General features: G+C 46.3%; 2 protein-coding genes and 1 long non-coding RNA gene across 3 annotated transcripts in view; all 3 read left to right on the top strand.

Moving 5' to 3' along the window:
- Nucleotides 1-328: 328 nt before the first annotated feature.
- LOC122998473 lies at nucleotides 329-1,320 on the top strand. Its single transcript, XR_006407430.1, has 3 exons — nucleotides 329-572; nucleotides 712-888; nucleotides 1,197-1,320. It is a non-coding gene; the product is annotated as an uncharacterized LOC122998473 (long non-coding RNA).
- A 14-nt stretch (nucleotides 1,321-1,334) lies between these two features.
- LOC122998533 lies at nucleotides 1,335-12,003 on the top strand. Its single transcript, XM_044375463.1, has 43 exons — nucleotides 1,335-1,405; nucleotides 1,512-1,606; nucleotides 1,717-1,742; nucleotides 1,908-1,929; nucleotides 2,023-2,050; nucleotides 2,155-2,239; nucleotides 2,360-2,506; nucleotides 2,590-2,801; nucleotides 2,905-3,008; nucleotides 3,102-3,220; nucleotides 3,324-3,491; nucleotides 3,724-3,923; nucleotides 4,025-4,137; nucleotides 4,327-4,433; nucleotides 4,573-4,749; nucleotides 5,058-5,266; nucleotides 5,373-5,467; nucleotides 5,578-5,603; nucleotides 5,769-5,790; nucleotides 5,884-5,911; nucleotides 6,016-6,100; nucleotides 6,221-6,367; nucleotides 6,451-6,662; nucleotides 6,766-6,869; nucleotides 6,963-7,081; nucleotides 7,185-7,352; nucleotides 7,585-7,784; nucleotides 7,886-7,998; nucleotides 8,188-8,294; nucleotides 8,434-8,610; nucleotides 8,919-9,127; nucleotides 9,234-9,328; nucleotides 9,439-9,464; nucleotides 9,630-9,651; nucleotides 9,745-9,772; nucleotides 9,877-9,961; nucleotides 10,082-10,228; nucleotides 10,312-10,523; nucleotides 10,627-10,730; nucleotides 10,824-10,942; nucleotides 11,046-11,213; nucleotides 11,446-11,645; nucleotides 11,747-12,003. Exons 1-43 carry the CDS (start codon nucleotides 1,335-1,337, stop codon nucleotides 11,919-11,921), a joined length of 5,076 nt encoding a protein of 1,691 aa, XP_044231398.1. The 3' UTR covers nucleotides 11,922-12,003.
- The window catches only part of LOC122998534, a 39,634-nt gene continuing 38,220 nt past the window's right edge, over nucleotides 11,982-13,395 (top strand). Inside the window, exons 1-6 of the mRNA XM_044375464.1 lie at nucleotides 11,982-11,985; nucleotides 12,049-12,155; nucleotides 12,295-12,471; nucleotides 12,780-12,988; nucleotides 13,095-13,189; nucleotides 13,300-13,325. Coding sequence (XP_044231399.1) covers nucleotides 11,982-11,985; nucleotides 12,049-12,155; nucleotides 12,295-12,471; nucleotides 12,780-12,988; nucleotides 13,095-13,189; nucleotides 13,300-13,325 — 618 coding nt within the window. The remainder of the gene's footprint in view (nucleotides 11,986-12,048; nucleotides 12,156-12,294; nucleotides 12,472-12,779; nucleotides 12,989-13,094; nucleotides 13,190-13,299; nucleotides 13,326-13,395) is intronic.

Genomic DNA, 13,395 nt, shown 5'->3' on the forward strand with positions numbered 1-13,395 from the left:
TTCACTCCAACGATGCTCAACAGTGCAACATCAGACATAACCTGCACAAATTACCACGTCGTGTGAGTAGCATTTCAAAGACAAAGGAGACTGCAATGCTCCAAAGTACTACATGTAAATGGGAGGCTGGGTAAAAATGTATTGTTTTTTTCACCCTTGGCAGTGTGAGAGGGATGGCCAGAGCTTTCCCTGCAATACCGGTGCATAGACGACAAGGAATCACATACGTTCTCCTGGGCTACCTGAGGAAATCTGCCAGTGTCATCATCGGGCCAGGTAGGGCTGACACAGTAAACTGTGCCGTGGTGTTGCTTCTGCGGGCTTGTCCGTGGATTTGAAAGTGTGACAAAAATATGCTTGAATGGCGCAGAGAATGAGATTGGAACTTGACTTGTCCCATGTGTATTTATGAAAAATAAGACTTGCTAAACTGCACCTATGCTAACGTTGATCTACATGTCTTAGATTGCCGGCAGGGAATTGAGAGTGATGCCGAGTGGCTCGAAGAAAACTTTGGTCCATTTTCCGAGTACACAACCTACTCTGACCTCAAAGTCTTCAACCTCTCTGTGGTAAGTCTTACATTTCACTACCGTTCTTCCCTGAAAACAGCAGCACGCTATTCAGAACTTGGAACGCCTGCACACAGGGGTGGATTTGCCATGTCAAAGACGAAAGCAATCCCTATATCTGCTTTGTTTGTGTCATCAGGTGGCACTTGTGGAATCCCTCTCAGCAAAGCAGAAGGCTGAGTTGATCCTAGATCCAGACAGCGGCGCTTTGGAGGACGAGGCCATCGTAAGGAAGGTGTTCAGGAGCTTGACAGAGTCCCCTGATAACGAGCTGCTCAATCAGTTTTTCCAGGCTTTTACAAACATCAGCAAGCAGGTGAATGCTTAACTTTGAGATTGCCATATTTTCCTATGAAGTTGGATGACAAGTAAGCCATGTAAATCTTGTCCTGGGCTCCAGGAATTTTTGCGTAAGCTAATACGGGGCCAAGATTGGACTGAAAATGATAAGTTTCTGATAAATGTGTTGAATGAATCGGTGCCTATGATGCCTTGAGACATACCGCTGCGCTGATACACTTAATGTGCAAAGGTGTGTCACCAAGCTTGCGCTCATTTCTACAATGATTTCAGAAGGGTAAAATGTCCTCCTGAACTGAAAGATGAATCCCTTTTATTTTCCAGAGAAACATCACCATCATAAGAAATCCAGAGGTACGAGACACCATCCTGAATCTGACCTTGACGGCCCTTGCTCCGGAATTTGAAGTCTTTGAGCCTGAAGACTTTGAGCGGTGGTTCCAGGTCAATTTGGTTCCTGTGATGGCGAGCCTTCGTCCTGGCATTTTGGCGGTGATCCCCCGTGACATCAGCTGTGCATCCTATGCAGCTATGTAAGAGATGATATGGTTTGAGGTCCCCAGATAGACATTTTGGGGATGCATCATATAAAACTGTGGCTCCAGACAAGTCACAATAATTTCTGTTTTCTTCCTTCAGACTGACTGGACTTTGGCAAAGTGTGAAATCCCTGCCACTGCACATTTCACAGGGCGTGACATCAAGCATTGAGGCACTCCAGGAGACATTCAAACGTACGTGACAAAACGCTCTGCTGACAAAGTTTTTCAGAAAAATAGGATTAGCACTACTGTAATGACTCTGTATTGATGCCATGTTTCCTTTTCCATTTTTTCTCAAACAGGTTGCTCGGCTCCAGATTCCTTCCCGGTAAGTTCATTTCTATGGCTACGTTACATGGATGTTACAGTTTCGATGGCAATCTAGACAGAAGGAATTTGGCACATTAAATCTGTTGAGGAGGCTGTGTTGAGGTGTTTTCACTTAAAGTAGCCGTTGCCACTGGACTAACATTTGTGCTTTGCCTTTCTCCAGTGCAAGGAGACCCCGGTCAATGGTAAGTCTGTAACATACGAGAAATATCAAGCTGGATGACAAAATGGCATTCTGAAGGTACAATATCTCACGCACGAATATTGTCTTTTCACAGAGGACCTGATCTGTGCTGGAGTGGAGAGGTGGGTGAATTACCGTTTTGTTCAGCGCGGAGTTTGCGTAGGTGAATTTCTTTTACACAATCTAGCTGAGGTGACAATGGTTTCCTTTTTATTGTTTTTCCTAGCTGGCAACTTGAACAAAGCCAGGCAATCGGCAATTCCTCTGAAGCCCTGTGCAATTTCACCATCACTGAGCATGCCTGTTCCTCGGTAAGACTGTTTTATGCAAGCCGTGAACGGCAGAGAGAGATTTGGCCTTTGCTACATTGCCGTCCTGAGACAAATCTCCATACGTTCTGAGAGATGTCGCTTTCTTTCTCCTTTTCTAAGGCTACGCATCTGACATCCAGCAACTTGGTCGCACTGATGAACTGCTCACTGGAAAGACAAAGTACATACCCCGTAGAGGTCTGGAAGCTTTTCTTCCAAAAGGCTTCTACTGCACTCGACCAGGCTCTTGCGTCATTCGCCACCACGGTAAATCCAAAACCACAATTTGAGCACAACGGCGTTCCCCTGTGTGAATTGTGTGTCAAACAAAATGATCTTCCCAATTCTAGGCCCCCAGCAGCAGCAACTCATCCTTATCACATGCTCTTGAGGCTCTTGGAGAGGTGAGAATTGCCAACTTCAGCCAGGCACAACTGCAGAGTGATGACTTCGTCAGCAGCTGGTTCAAGACAAACCTTCGTCCGTTTTTGGCCTCTCCATCCACCAACTTCCTACTCTGCCTCAGCTCCAAGGACTTCAGCTGCCAAACGTACCACACTGTGTAAGCAAATACATGACATATTGCTCCAGTGTGGAACAAGATTGCAGAGGAACCTGCAGTGTTGTAGTTGTTCAGATGTTAAAAGCCTTCTCTCAAATCTTAGCATCCAGGCATTCGGCAGCCAAAGGGCATCAATGGACAGAGAAGGACAGCGAGCAGTCTTCACTCATTTCATCAAACCGTTCCTTTCACGGAACGACTCATCAGGTAAAGGCACGCGCTCAAGCTCAGTTCGCTAAAGCCTTGACACAATGTGCTGGTAATACCCCGCCAACGTCTACGTTTCCGTCTTCTTTGCAGATCCTGGCTGTGTCTCATTTACCGGAGGCAGTAAAGAGTGGCTACAGGCAAACCTCGGCAACTTCTCTGGCTTCGCAACCCTGCAGGATTTGCAAGCCCTCAACCCCAACTTCTCCATTGTAAGTGCCGACTGCGGTCGAAGTATTCTTCGCCCAAACTGAAGTGTCTACCAATGGTTCAGCTATTTCTGCTGTTTGATTTCATATCGCTTCCCTTTCGTAGGCCGAAACGTTGTCAGTGCTCACTCCGACTCAGGTGGCACAGTTGACACTGAGCTCGGGGGCCTCGAATGACACAGCCCAGATCGACCTTGTGTTTGAGCGCCTCGAGGAGGGCAATGCTCTGGAAAATGTGGATGAATTCCTGACAGAACTGACAGCAAATGGAAAGGTAGGCTACCCCCTGACACTGTGGAAGAAAGGACAGTCCTGGGCTTTCAACCTAGCATAGTCAGTACTTAGATATGTATCTTAATCTCAAAATCACTTGTAGGGGACTCATTCCTATCAAATATTTCATCACATCCTTTCTAGCATTTTTGCCAAGTTGCTAATTATGCAGGGTGTATTTGCAACATGTAAATTGTGGAGTGTTTAAATCCTCTCGTGTCGCACTTTGACAGGTCCCTGATTTCCAACCTGTTGTGAGAGATCGCATAATGAATAGGACCTTCGTCATCATCAGTCCCTATTTCACGAACTTCGAGGAAGGCGACTGGTTCAATTGGTTCCACCTGAAACTGGTTGCCGTCCTCCCAAGTTTCACTCCAACGATGCTCAACAGTGCAACATCAGACATAACCTGCACAAATTACCACGTCGTGTGAGTAGCATTTCAAAGACAAAGGAGACTGCAATGCTCCAAAGTACTACATGTAAATGGGAGGCTGGGTAAAAATGTATTGTTTTTTTCACCCTTGGCAGTGTGAGAGGGATGGCCAGAGCTTTCCCTGCAATACCGGTGCATAGACGACAAGGAATCACATACGTTCTCCTGGGCTACCTGAGGAAATCTGCCAGTGTCATCACCGGGCCAGGTAGGGCTGACACAGTAAACTGTGCCGTGGTGTTGCTTCTGCGGGCTTGTCCGTGGATTTGAAAGTGTGACAAAAATATGCTTGAATGGCGCAGAGAATGAGATTGGAACTTGACTTGTCCCATGTGTATTTATGAAAAATAAGACTTGCTAAACTGCACCTATGCTAACGTTGATCTACATGTCTTAGATTGCCGGCAGGGAATTGAGAGTGATGCCGAGTGGCTCGAAGAAAACTTTGGTCCATTTTCCGAGTACACAACCTACTCTGACCTCAAAGTCTTCAACCTCTCTGTGGTAAGTCTTACATTTCACTACCGTTCTTCCCTGAAAACAGCAGCACGCTATTCAGAACTTGGAACGCCTGCACACAGGGGTGGATTTGCCATGTCAAAGACGAAAGCAATCCCTATATCTGCTTTGTTTGTGTCATCAGGTGGCACTTGTGGAATCCCTCTCAGCAAAGCAGAAGGCTGAGTTGATCCTAGATCCAGACAGCGGCGCTTTGGAGGACGAGGCCATCGTAAGGAAGGTGTTCAGGAGCTTGACAGAGTCCCCTGATAACGAGCTGCTCAATCAGTTTTTCCAGGCTTTTACAAACATCAGCAAGCAGGTGAATGCTTAACTTTGAGATTGCCATATTTTCCTATGAAGTTGGATGACAAGTAAGCCGTGTAAATCTTGTCCTGGGCTCCAGGAATTTTTGCGTAAGCTAATACGGGGCCAAGATTGGACTGAAAATGATAAGTTTCTGATAAATGTGTTGAATGAATCGGTGCCTATGATGCCTTGAGACATACCGCTGCGCTGATACACTTAATGTGCAAAGGTGTGTCACCAAGCTTGCGCTCATTTCTACAATGATTTCAGAAGGGTAAAATGTCCTCCTGAACTGAAAGATGAATCCCTTTTATTTTCCAGAGAAACATCACCATCATAAGAAATCCAGAGGTACGAGACACCATCCTGAATCTGACCTTGACGGCCCTTGCTCCGGAATTTGAAGTCTTTGAGCCTGAAGACTTTGAGCGGTGGTTCCAGGTCAATTTGGCTCCTGTGATGGCGAGCCTTCGTCCTGGCATTTTGGCGGTGATCCCCCGTGACATCAGCTGTGCATCCTACGCAGCTATGTAAGAGATGATATGGTTTGAGGTCCCTAGATAGACATTTTGGGGATGCTTCATATAAAACTGTGGCTCCAGACAAGTCACAATAATTTCTGTTTTCTTCCTTCAGACTGACTGGACTTCGGCAAAGTGTGAAATCCCTGCCACTGCACATTTCACAGGGCGTGACATCAAGCATTGAGGCACTCCAGGAGACATTCAAACGTACGTGACAAAACGCTCTGCTGACAAAGTTTTTCAGAAAAATAGGATTAGCACTGCTGTAATGACTCTGTATTGATGCCATGTTTCCTTTTCCATTTTTTCTCAAACAGGTTGCTCGGCTCCAGATTCCTTCCCGGTAAGTTCATTTCTATGGCTACGTTACATGGATGTTACAGTTTCGATGGCAATCTAGACAGAAGGAATTTGGCACATTAAATCTGTTGAGGAGGCTGTGTTGAGGTGTTTTCACTTAAAGTAGCCGTTGCCACTGGACTAACATTTGTGCTTTGCCTTTCTCCAGTGCAAGGAGACCCCGGTCAATGGTAAGTCTGTAACATACGAGAAATATCAAGCTGGATGACAAAATGGCATTCTGAAGGTACAATATCTCACGCACGAATATTGTCTTTTCACAGAGGACCTGATCTGTGCTGGAGTGGAGAGGTGGGTGAATTACCGTTTTGTTCAGCGCGGAGTTTGCGTAGGTGAATTTCTTTTACACAATCTAGCTGAGGTGACAATGGTTTCCTTTTTATTGTTTTTCCTAGCTGGCAACTTGAACAAAGCCAGGCAATCGGCAATTCCTCTGAAGCCCTGTGCAATTTCACCATCACTGAGCATGCCTGTTCCTCGGTAAGACTGTTTTATGCAAGCCGTGAACGGCAGAGAGAGATTTGGCCTTTGCTACATTGCCGTCCTGAGACAAATCTCCATACGTTCTGAGAGATGTCGCTTTCTTTCTCCTTTTCTAAGGCTACGCATCTGACATCCAGCAACTTGGTCGCACTGATGAACTGCTCACTGGAAAGACAAAGTACATACCCCGTAGAGGTCTGGAAGCTTTTCTTCCAAAAGGCTTCTACTGCACTCGACCAGGCTCTTGCGTCATTCGCCACCACGGTAAATCCAAAACCACAATTTGAGCACAACGGCGTTCCCCTGTGTGAATTGTGTGTCAAACAAAATGATCTTCCCAATTCTAGGCCCCCAGCAGCAGCAACTCATCCTTATCACATGCTCTTGAGGCTCTTGGAGAGGTGAGAATTGCCAACTTCAGCCAGGCACAACTGCAGAGTGATGACTTCGTCAGCAGCTGGTTCAAGACAAACCTTCGTCCGTTTTTGGCCTCTCCATCCACCAACTTCCTACTCTGCCTCAGCTCCAAGGACTTCAGCTGCCAAACGTACCACACTGTGTAAGCAAATACATGACATATTGCTCCAGTGTGGAACAAGATTGCAGAGGAACCTGCAGTGTTGTAGTTGTTCAGATGTTAAAAGCCTTCTCTCAAATCTTAGCATCCAGGCATTCGGCAGCCAAAGGGCATCAATGGACAGAGAAGGACAGCGAGCAGTCTTCACTCATTTCATCAAACCGTTCCTTTCACGGAACGACTCATCAGGTAAAGGCACGCGCTCAAGCTCAGTTCGCTAAAGCCTTGACACAATGTGCTGGTAATACCCCGCCAACGTCTACGTTTCCGTCTTCTTTGCAGATCCTGGCTGTGTCTCATTTACCGGAGGCAGTAAAGAGTGGCTACAGGCAAACCTCGGCAACTTCTCTGGCTTCGCAACCCTGCAGGATTTGCAAGCCCTCAACCCCAACTTCTCCATTGTAAGTGCCGACTGCGGTCGAAGTATTCTTCGCCCAAACTGAAGTGTCTACCAATGGTTCAGCTATTTCTGCTGTTTGATTTCATATCGCTTCCCTTTCGTAGGCCGAAACGTTGTCAGTGCTCACTCCGACTCAGGTGGCACAGTTGACACTGAGCTCGGGGGCCTCGAATGACACAGCCCAGATCGACCTTGTGTTTGAGCGCCTCGAGGAGGGCAATGCTCTGGAAAATGTGGATGAATTCCTGACAGAACTGACAGCAAATGGAAAGGTAGGCTACCCCCTGACACTGTGGAAGAAAGGACAGTCCTGGGCTTTCAACCTAGCATAGTCAGTACTTAGATATGTATCTTAATCTCAAAATCACTTGTAGGGGACTCATTCCTATCAAATATTTCATCACATCCTTTCTAGCATTTTTGCCAAGTTGCTAATTATGCAGGGTGTATTTGCAACATGTAAATTGTGGAGTGTTTAAATCCTCTCGTGTCGCACTTTGACAGGTCCCTGATTTCCAACCTGTTGTGAGAGATCGCATAATGAATAGGACCTTCGTCATCATCAGTCCCTATTTCACGAACTTCGAGGAAGGCGACTGGTTCAATTGGTTCCACCTGAAACTGGTTGCCGTCCTCCCAAGTTTCACTCCAACGATGCTCAACAGTGCAACATCAGACATAACCTGCACAAATTACCACGTCGTGTGAGTAGCATTTCAAAGACAAAGGAGACTGCAATGCTCCAAAGTACTACATGTAAATGGGAGGCTGGGTAAAAATGTATTGTTTTTTTCACCCTTGGCAGTGTGAGAGGGATGGCCAGAGCTTTCCCTGCAATACCGGTGCATAGACGACAAGGAATCACATACGTTCTCCTGGGCTACCTGAGGAAATCTGCCAGTGTCATCACCGGGCCAGGTAGGGCTGACACAGTAAACTGTGCCGTGGTGTTGCTTCTGCGGGCTTGTCCGTGGATTTGAAAGTGTGACAAAAATATGCTTGAATGGCGCAGAGAATGAGATTGGAACTTGACTTGTCCCATGTGTATTTATGAAAAATAAGACTTGCTAAACTGCACCTATGCTAACGTTGATCTACATGTCTTAGATTGCCGGCAGGGAATTGAGAGTGATGCCGAGTGGCTCGAAGAAAACTTTGGTCCATTTTCCGAGTACACAACCTACTCTGACCTCAAAGTCTTCAACCTCTCTGTGGTAAGTCTTACATTTCACTACCGTTCTTCCCTGAAAACAGCAGCACGCTATTCAGAACTTGGAACGCCTGCACACAGGGGTGGATTTGCCATGTCAAAGACGAAAGCAATCCCTATATCTGCTTTGTTTGTGTCATCAGGTGGCACTTGTGGAATCCCTCTCAGCAAAGCAGAAGGCTGAGTTGATCCTAGATCCAGACAGCGGCGCTTTGGAGGACGAGGCCATCGTAAGGAAGGTGTTCAGGAGCTTGACAGAGTCCCCTGATAACGAGCTGCTCAATCAGTTTTTCCAGGCTTTTACAAACATCAGCAAGCAGGTGAATGCTTAACTTTGAGATTGCCATATTTTCCTATGAAGTTGGATGACAAGTAAGCCATGTAAATCTTGTCCTGGGCTCCAGGAATTTTTGCGTAAGCTAATACGGGGCCAAGATTGGACTGAAAATGATAAGTTTCTGATAAATGTGTTGAATGAATCGGTGCCTATGATGCCTTGAGACATACCGCTGCGCTGATACACTTAATGTGCAAAGGTGTGTCACCAAGCTTGCGCTCATTTCTACAATGATTTCAGAAGGGTAAAATGTCCTCCTGAACTGAAAGATGAATCCCTTTTATTTTCCAGAGAAACATCACCATCATAAGAAATCCAGAGGTACGAGACACCATCCTGAATCTGACCTTGACGGCCCTTGCTCCGGAATTTGAAGTCTTTGAGCCTGAAGACTTTGAGCGGTGGTTCCAGGTCAATTTGGCTCCTGTGATGGCGAGCCTTCGTCCTGGCATTTTGGCGGTGATCCCCCGTGACATCAGCTGTGCATCCTACGCAGCTATGTAAGAGATGATATGGTTTGAGGTCCCTAGATAGACATTTTGGGGATGCTTCATATAAAACTGTGGCTCCAGACAAGTCACAATAATTTCTGTTTTCTTCCTTCAGACTGACTGGACTTCGGCAAAGTGTGAAATCCCTGCCACTGCACATTTCACAGGGCGTGACATCAAGCATTGAGGCACTCCAGGAGACATTCAAACGTACGTGACAAAACGCTCTGCTGACAAAGTTTTTCAGAAAAATAGGATTAGCACTGCTGTAATGACTCTGTATTGATGCCATGTTTCCTTTTCCATTTTTTCTCAAACAGGTTGCTCGGCTCCAGATTCCTTCCCGGTAAGTTCATTTCTATGGCTACGTTACATGGATGTTACAGTTTCGATGGCAATCTAGACAGAAGGAATTTGGCACATTAAATCTGTTGAGGAGGCTGTGTTGAGGTGTTTTCACTTAAAGTAGCCGTTGCCACTGGACTAACATTTGTGCTTTGCCTTTCTCCAGTGCAAGGAGACCCCGGTCAATGGTAAGTCTGTAACATACGAGAAATATCAAGCTGGATGGCAAAATGGCATTCTGAAGGTACAATATCTCACGCACGAATATTGTCTTTTCACAGAGGACCTGATCTGTGCTGGAGTGGAGAGGTGGGTGAATTACCGTTTTGTTCAGCGCGGAGTTTGCGTAGGTGAATTTCTTTTACACAATCTAGCTGAGGTGACAATGGTTTCCTTTTTATTGTTTTTCCTAGCTGGCAACTTGAACAAAGCCAGGCAATCGGCAATTCCTCTGAAGCCCTGTGCAATTTCACCATCACTGAGCATGCCTGTTCCTCGGTAAGACTGTTTTATGCAAGCCGTGAACGGCAGAGAGAGATTTGGCCTTTGCTACATTGCCGTCCTGAGACAAATCTCCATACGTTCTGAGAGATGTCGCTTTCTTTCTCCTTTTCTAAGGCTACGCATCTGACATCCAGCAACTTGGTCGCACTGATGAACTGCTCACTGGAAAGACAAAGTACATACCCCGTAGAGGTCTGGAAGCTTTTCTTCCAAAAGGCTTCTACTGCACTCGACCAGGCTCTTGCGTCATTCGCCACCACGGTAAATCCAAAACCACAATTTGAGCACAACGGCGTTCCCCTGTGTGAATTGTGTGTCAAACAAAATGATCTTCCCAATTCTAGGCCCCCAGCAGCAGCAACTCATCCTTATCACATGCTCTTGAGGCTCTTGGAGAGGTGAGAATTGCCAACTTCAGCCAGGCACAACTGCAGAGTGATGACTTCGTCAGCAGCTGGTTCAAGACAAACCTTCGTCCGTTTTTGGCCTCTCCATCCACCAACTTCCTACTCTGCCTCAGCTCCAAGGACTTCAGCTGCCAAACGTACCACACTGTGTAAGCAAATACATGACATATTGCTCCAGTGTGGAACAAGATTGCAGAGGAACCTGCAGTGTTGTAGTTGTTCAGATGTTAAAAGCCTTCTCTCAAATCTTAGCATCCAGGCATTCGGCAGCCAAAGGGCATCAATGGACAGAGAAGGACAGCGAGCAGTCTTCACTCATTTCATCAAACCGTTCCTTTCACGGAACGACTCATCAGGTAAAGGCACGCGCTCAAGCTCAGTTCGCTAAAGCCTTGACACAATGTGCTGGTAATACCCCGCCAACGTCTACGTTTCCGTCTTCTTTGCAGATCCTGGCTGTGTCTCATTTACCGGAGGCAGTAAAGAGTGGCTACAGGCAAACCTCGGCAACTTCTCTGGCTTCGCAACCCTGCAGGATTTGCAAGCCCTCAACCCCAACTTCTCCATTGTAAGTGCCGACTGCGGTCGAAGTATTCTTCGCCCAAACTGAAGTGTCTACCAATGGTTCAGCTATTTCTGCTGTTTGATTTCATATCGCTTCCCTTTCGTAGGCCGAAACGTTGTCAGTGCTCACTCCGACTCAGGTGGCACAGTTGACACTGAGCTCGGGGGCCTCGAATGACACAGCCCAGATCGACCTTGTGTTTGAGCGCCTCGAGGAGGGCAATGCTCTGGAAAATGTGGATGAATTCCTGACAGAACTGACAGCAAATGGAAAGGTAGGCTACCCCCTGACACTGTGGAAGAAAGGACAGTCCTGGGCTTTCAACCTAGCATAGTCAGTACTTAGATATGTATCTTAATCTCAAAATCACTTGTAGGGGACTCATTCCTATCAAATATTTCATCACATCCTTTCTAGCATTTTTGCCAAGTTGCTAATTATGCAGGGTGTATTTGCAACATGTAAATTGTGGAGTGTTTAAATCCTCTCGTGTCGCACTTTGACAGGTCCCTGATTTCCAACCTGTTGTGAGAGATCGCATAATGAATAGGACCTTCGTCATCATCAGTCCCTATTTCACGAACTTCGAGGAAGGCGACTGGTTCAATTGGTTCCACCTGAAACTGGTTGCCGTCCTCCCAAGTTTCACTCCAACGATGCTCAACAGTGCAACATCAGACATAACCTGCACAAATTACCACGTCGTGTGAGTAGCATTTCAAAGACAAAGGAGACTGCAATGCTCCAAAGTACTACATGTAAATGGGAGGCTGGGTAAAAATGTATTGTTTTTTTCACCCTTGGCAGTGTGAGAGGGATGGCCAGAGCTTTCCCTGCAATACCGGTGCATAGACGACAAGGAATCACATACGTTCTCCTGGGCTACCTGAGGAAATCTGCCAGTGTCATCACCGGGCCAGGTAGGGCTGACACAGTAAACTGTGCCGTGGTGTTGCTTCTGCGGGCTTGTCCGTGGATTTGAAAGTGTGACAAAAATATGCTTGAATGGCGCAGAGAATGAGATTGGAACTTGACTTGTCCCATGTGTATTTATGAAAAATAAGACTTGCTAAACTGCACCTATGCTAACGTTGATCTACATGTCTTAGATTGCCAGCAGGGAATTGAGAGTGATGCCGAGTGGCTGGAAGAAAACTTTGGTCCATTTTCCGAGTACACAACCTACTCTGACCTCAAAGTCTTCAACCTCTCTGTGGTAAGTCTTACATTTCACTACCGTTCTTCCCTGAAAACAGCAGCACGCTATTCAGAACTTGGAACGCCTGCACACAGGGGTGGATTTGCCATGTCAAAGACGAAAGCAATCCCTATATCTGCTTTGTTTGTGTCATCAGGTGGCACTTGTGGAATCCCTCTCAGCAAAGCAGAAGGCTGAGTTGATCCTAGATCCAGACAGCGGCGCTTTGGAGGACGAGGCCATCGTAAGGAAGGTGTTCAGGAGCTTGACAGAGTCCCCTGATAACGAGCTGCTCAATCAGTTTTTCCAGGCTTTTACAAACATCAGCAAGCAGGTGAATGCTTAACTTTGAGATTGCCATATTTTCCTATGAAGTTGGATGACAAGTAAGCCATGTAAATCTTGTCCTGGGCTCCAGGAATTTTTGCGTAAGCTAATACGGGGCCAAGATTGGACTGAAAATGATAAGTTTCTGATAAATGTGTTGAATGAATCGGTGCCTATGATGCCTTGAGACATACCGCTGCGCTGATACACTTAATGTGCAAAGGTGTGTCACCAAGCTTGCGCTCATTTCTACAATGATTTCAGAAGGGTAAAATGTCCTCCTGAACTGAAAGATGAATCCCTTTTATTTTCCAGAGAAACATCACCATCATAAGAAATCCAGAGGTACGAGACACCATCCTGAATCTGACCTTGACGGCCCTTGCTCCGGAATTTGAAGTCTTTGAGCCTGAAGACTTTGAGCGGTGGTTCCAGGTCAATTTGGCTCCTGTGATGGCGAGCCTTCGTCCTGGCATTTTGGCGGTGATCCCCCGTGACATCAGCTGTGCATCCTACGCAGCTATGTAAGAGATGATATGGTTTGAGGTCCCTAGATAGACATTTTGGGGATGCTTCATATAAAACTGTGGCTCCAGACAAGTCACAATAATTTCTGTTTTCTTCCTTCAGACTGACTGGACTTCGGCAAAGTGTGAAATCCCTGCCACTGCACATTTCACAGGGCGTGACATCAAGCATTGAGGCACTCCAGGAGACATTCAAACGTACGTGACAAAACGCTCTGCTGACAAAGTTTTTCAGAAAAATAGGATTAGCACTGCTGTAATGACTCTGTATTGATGCCATGTTTCCTTTTCCATTTTTTCTCAAACAGGTTGCTCGGCTCCAGATTCCTTCCCGGTAAGTTCATTTCTATGGCTACGTTACATGGATGTTACAGTTTCGATGGCAATCTAGACAGAAGGAATTT

Source organism: Thunnus albacares, chromosome 15 (genome assembly GCF_914725855.1).
Source record: "Thunnus albacares chromosome 15, fThuAlb1.1, whole genome shotgun sequence".
NCBI lineage: Eukaryota > Metazoa > Chordata > Actinopteri > Scombriformes > Scombridae > Thunnus > Thunnus albacares.

Excerpts from the sequence above, each read along its gene's own strand:
- LOC122998533 (XM_044375463.1), top strand. The coding sequence starts at position 1,335 with ATGGCGAGCCTTCGTCCTGGCATTTTGGCGGTGATCCCCCGTGACATC. Across the intron at positions 1,930-2,022 it reads CAAGGAGACCCCGGTCAATG|AGGACCTGATCTGTGCTGGA; the intron begins GTAAGTCTGTAA and ends GTCTTTTCACAG. Across the intron at positions 4,750-5,057 it reads TTACAAACATCAGCAAGCAG|AGAAACATCACCATCATAAG; the intron begins GTGAATGCTTAA and ends TTTATTTTCCAG.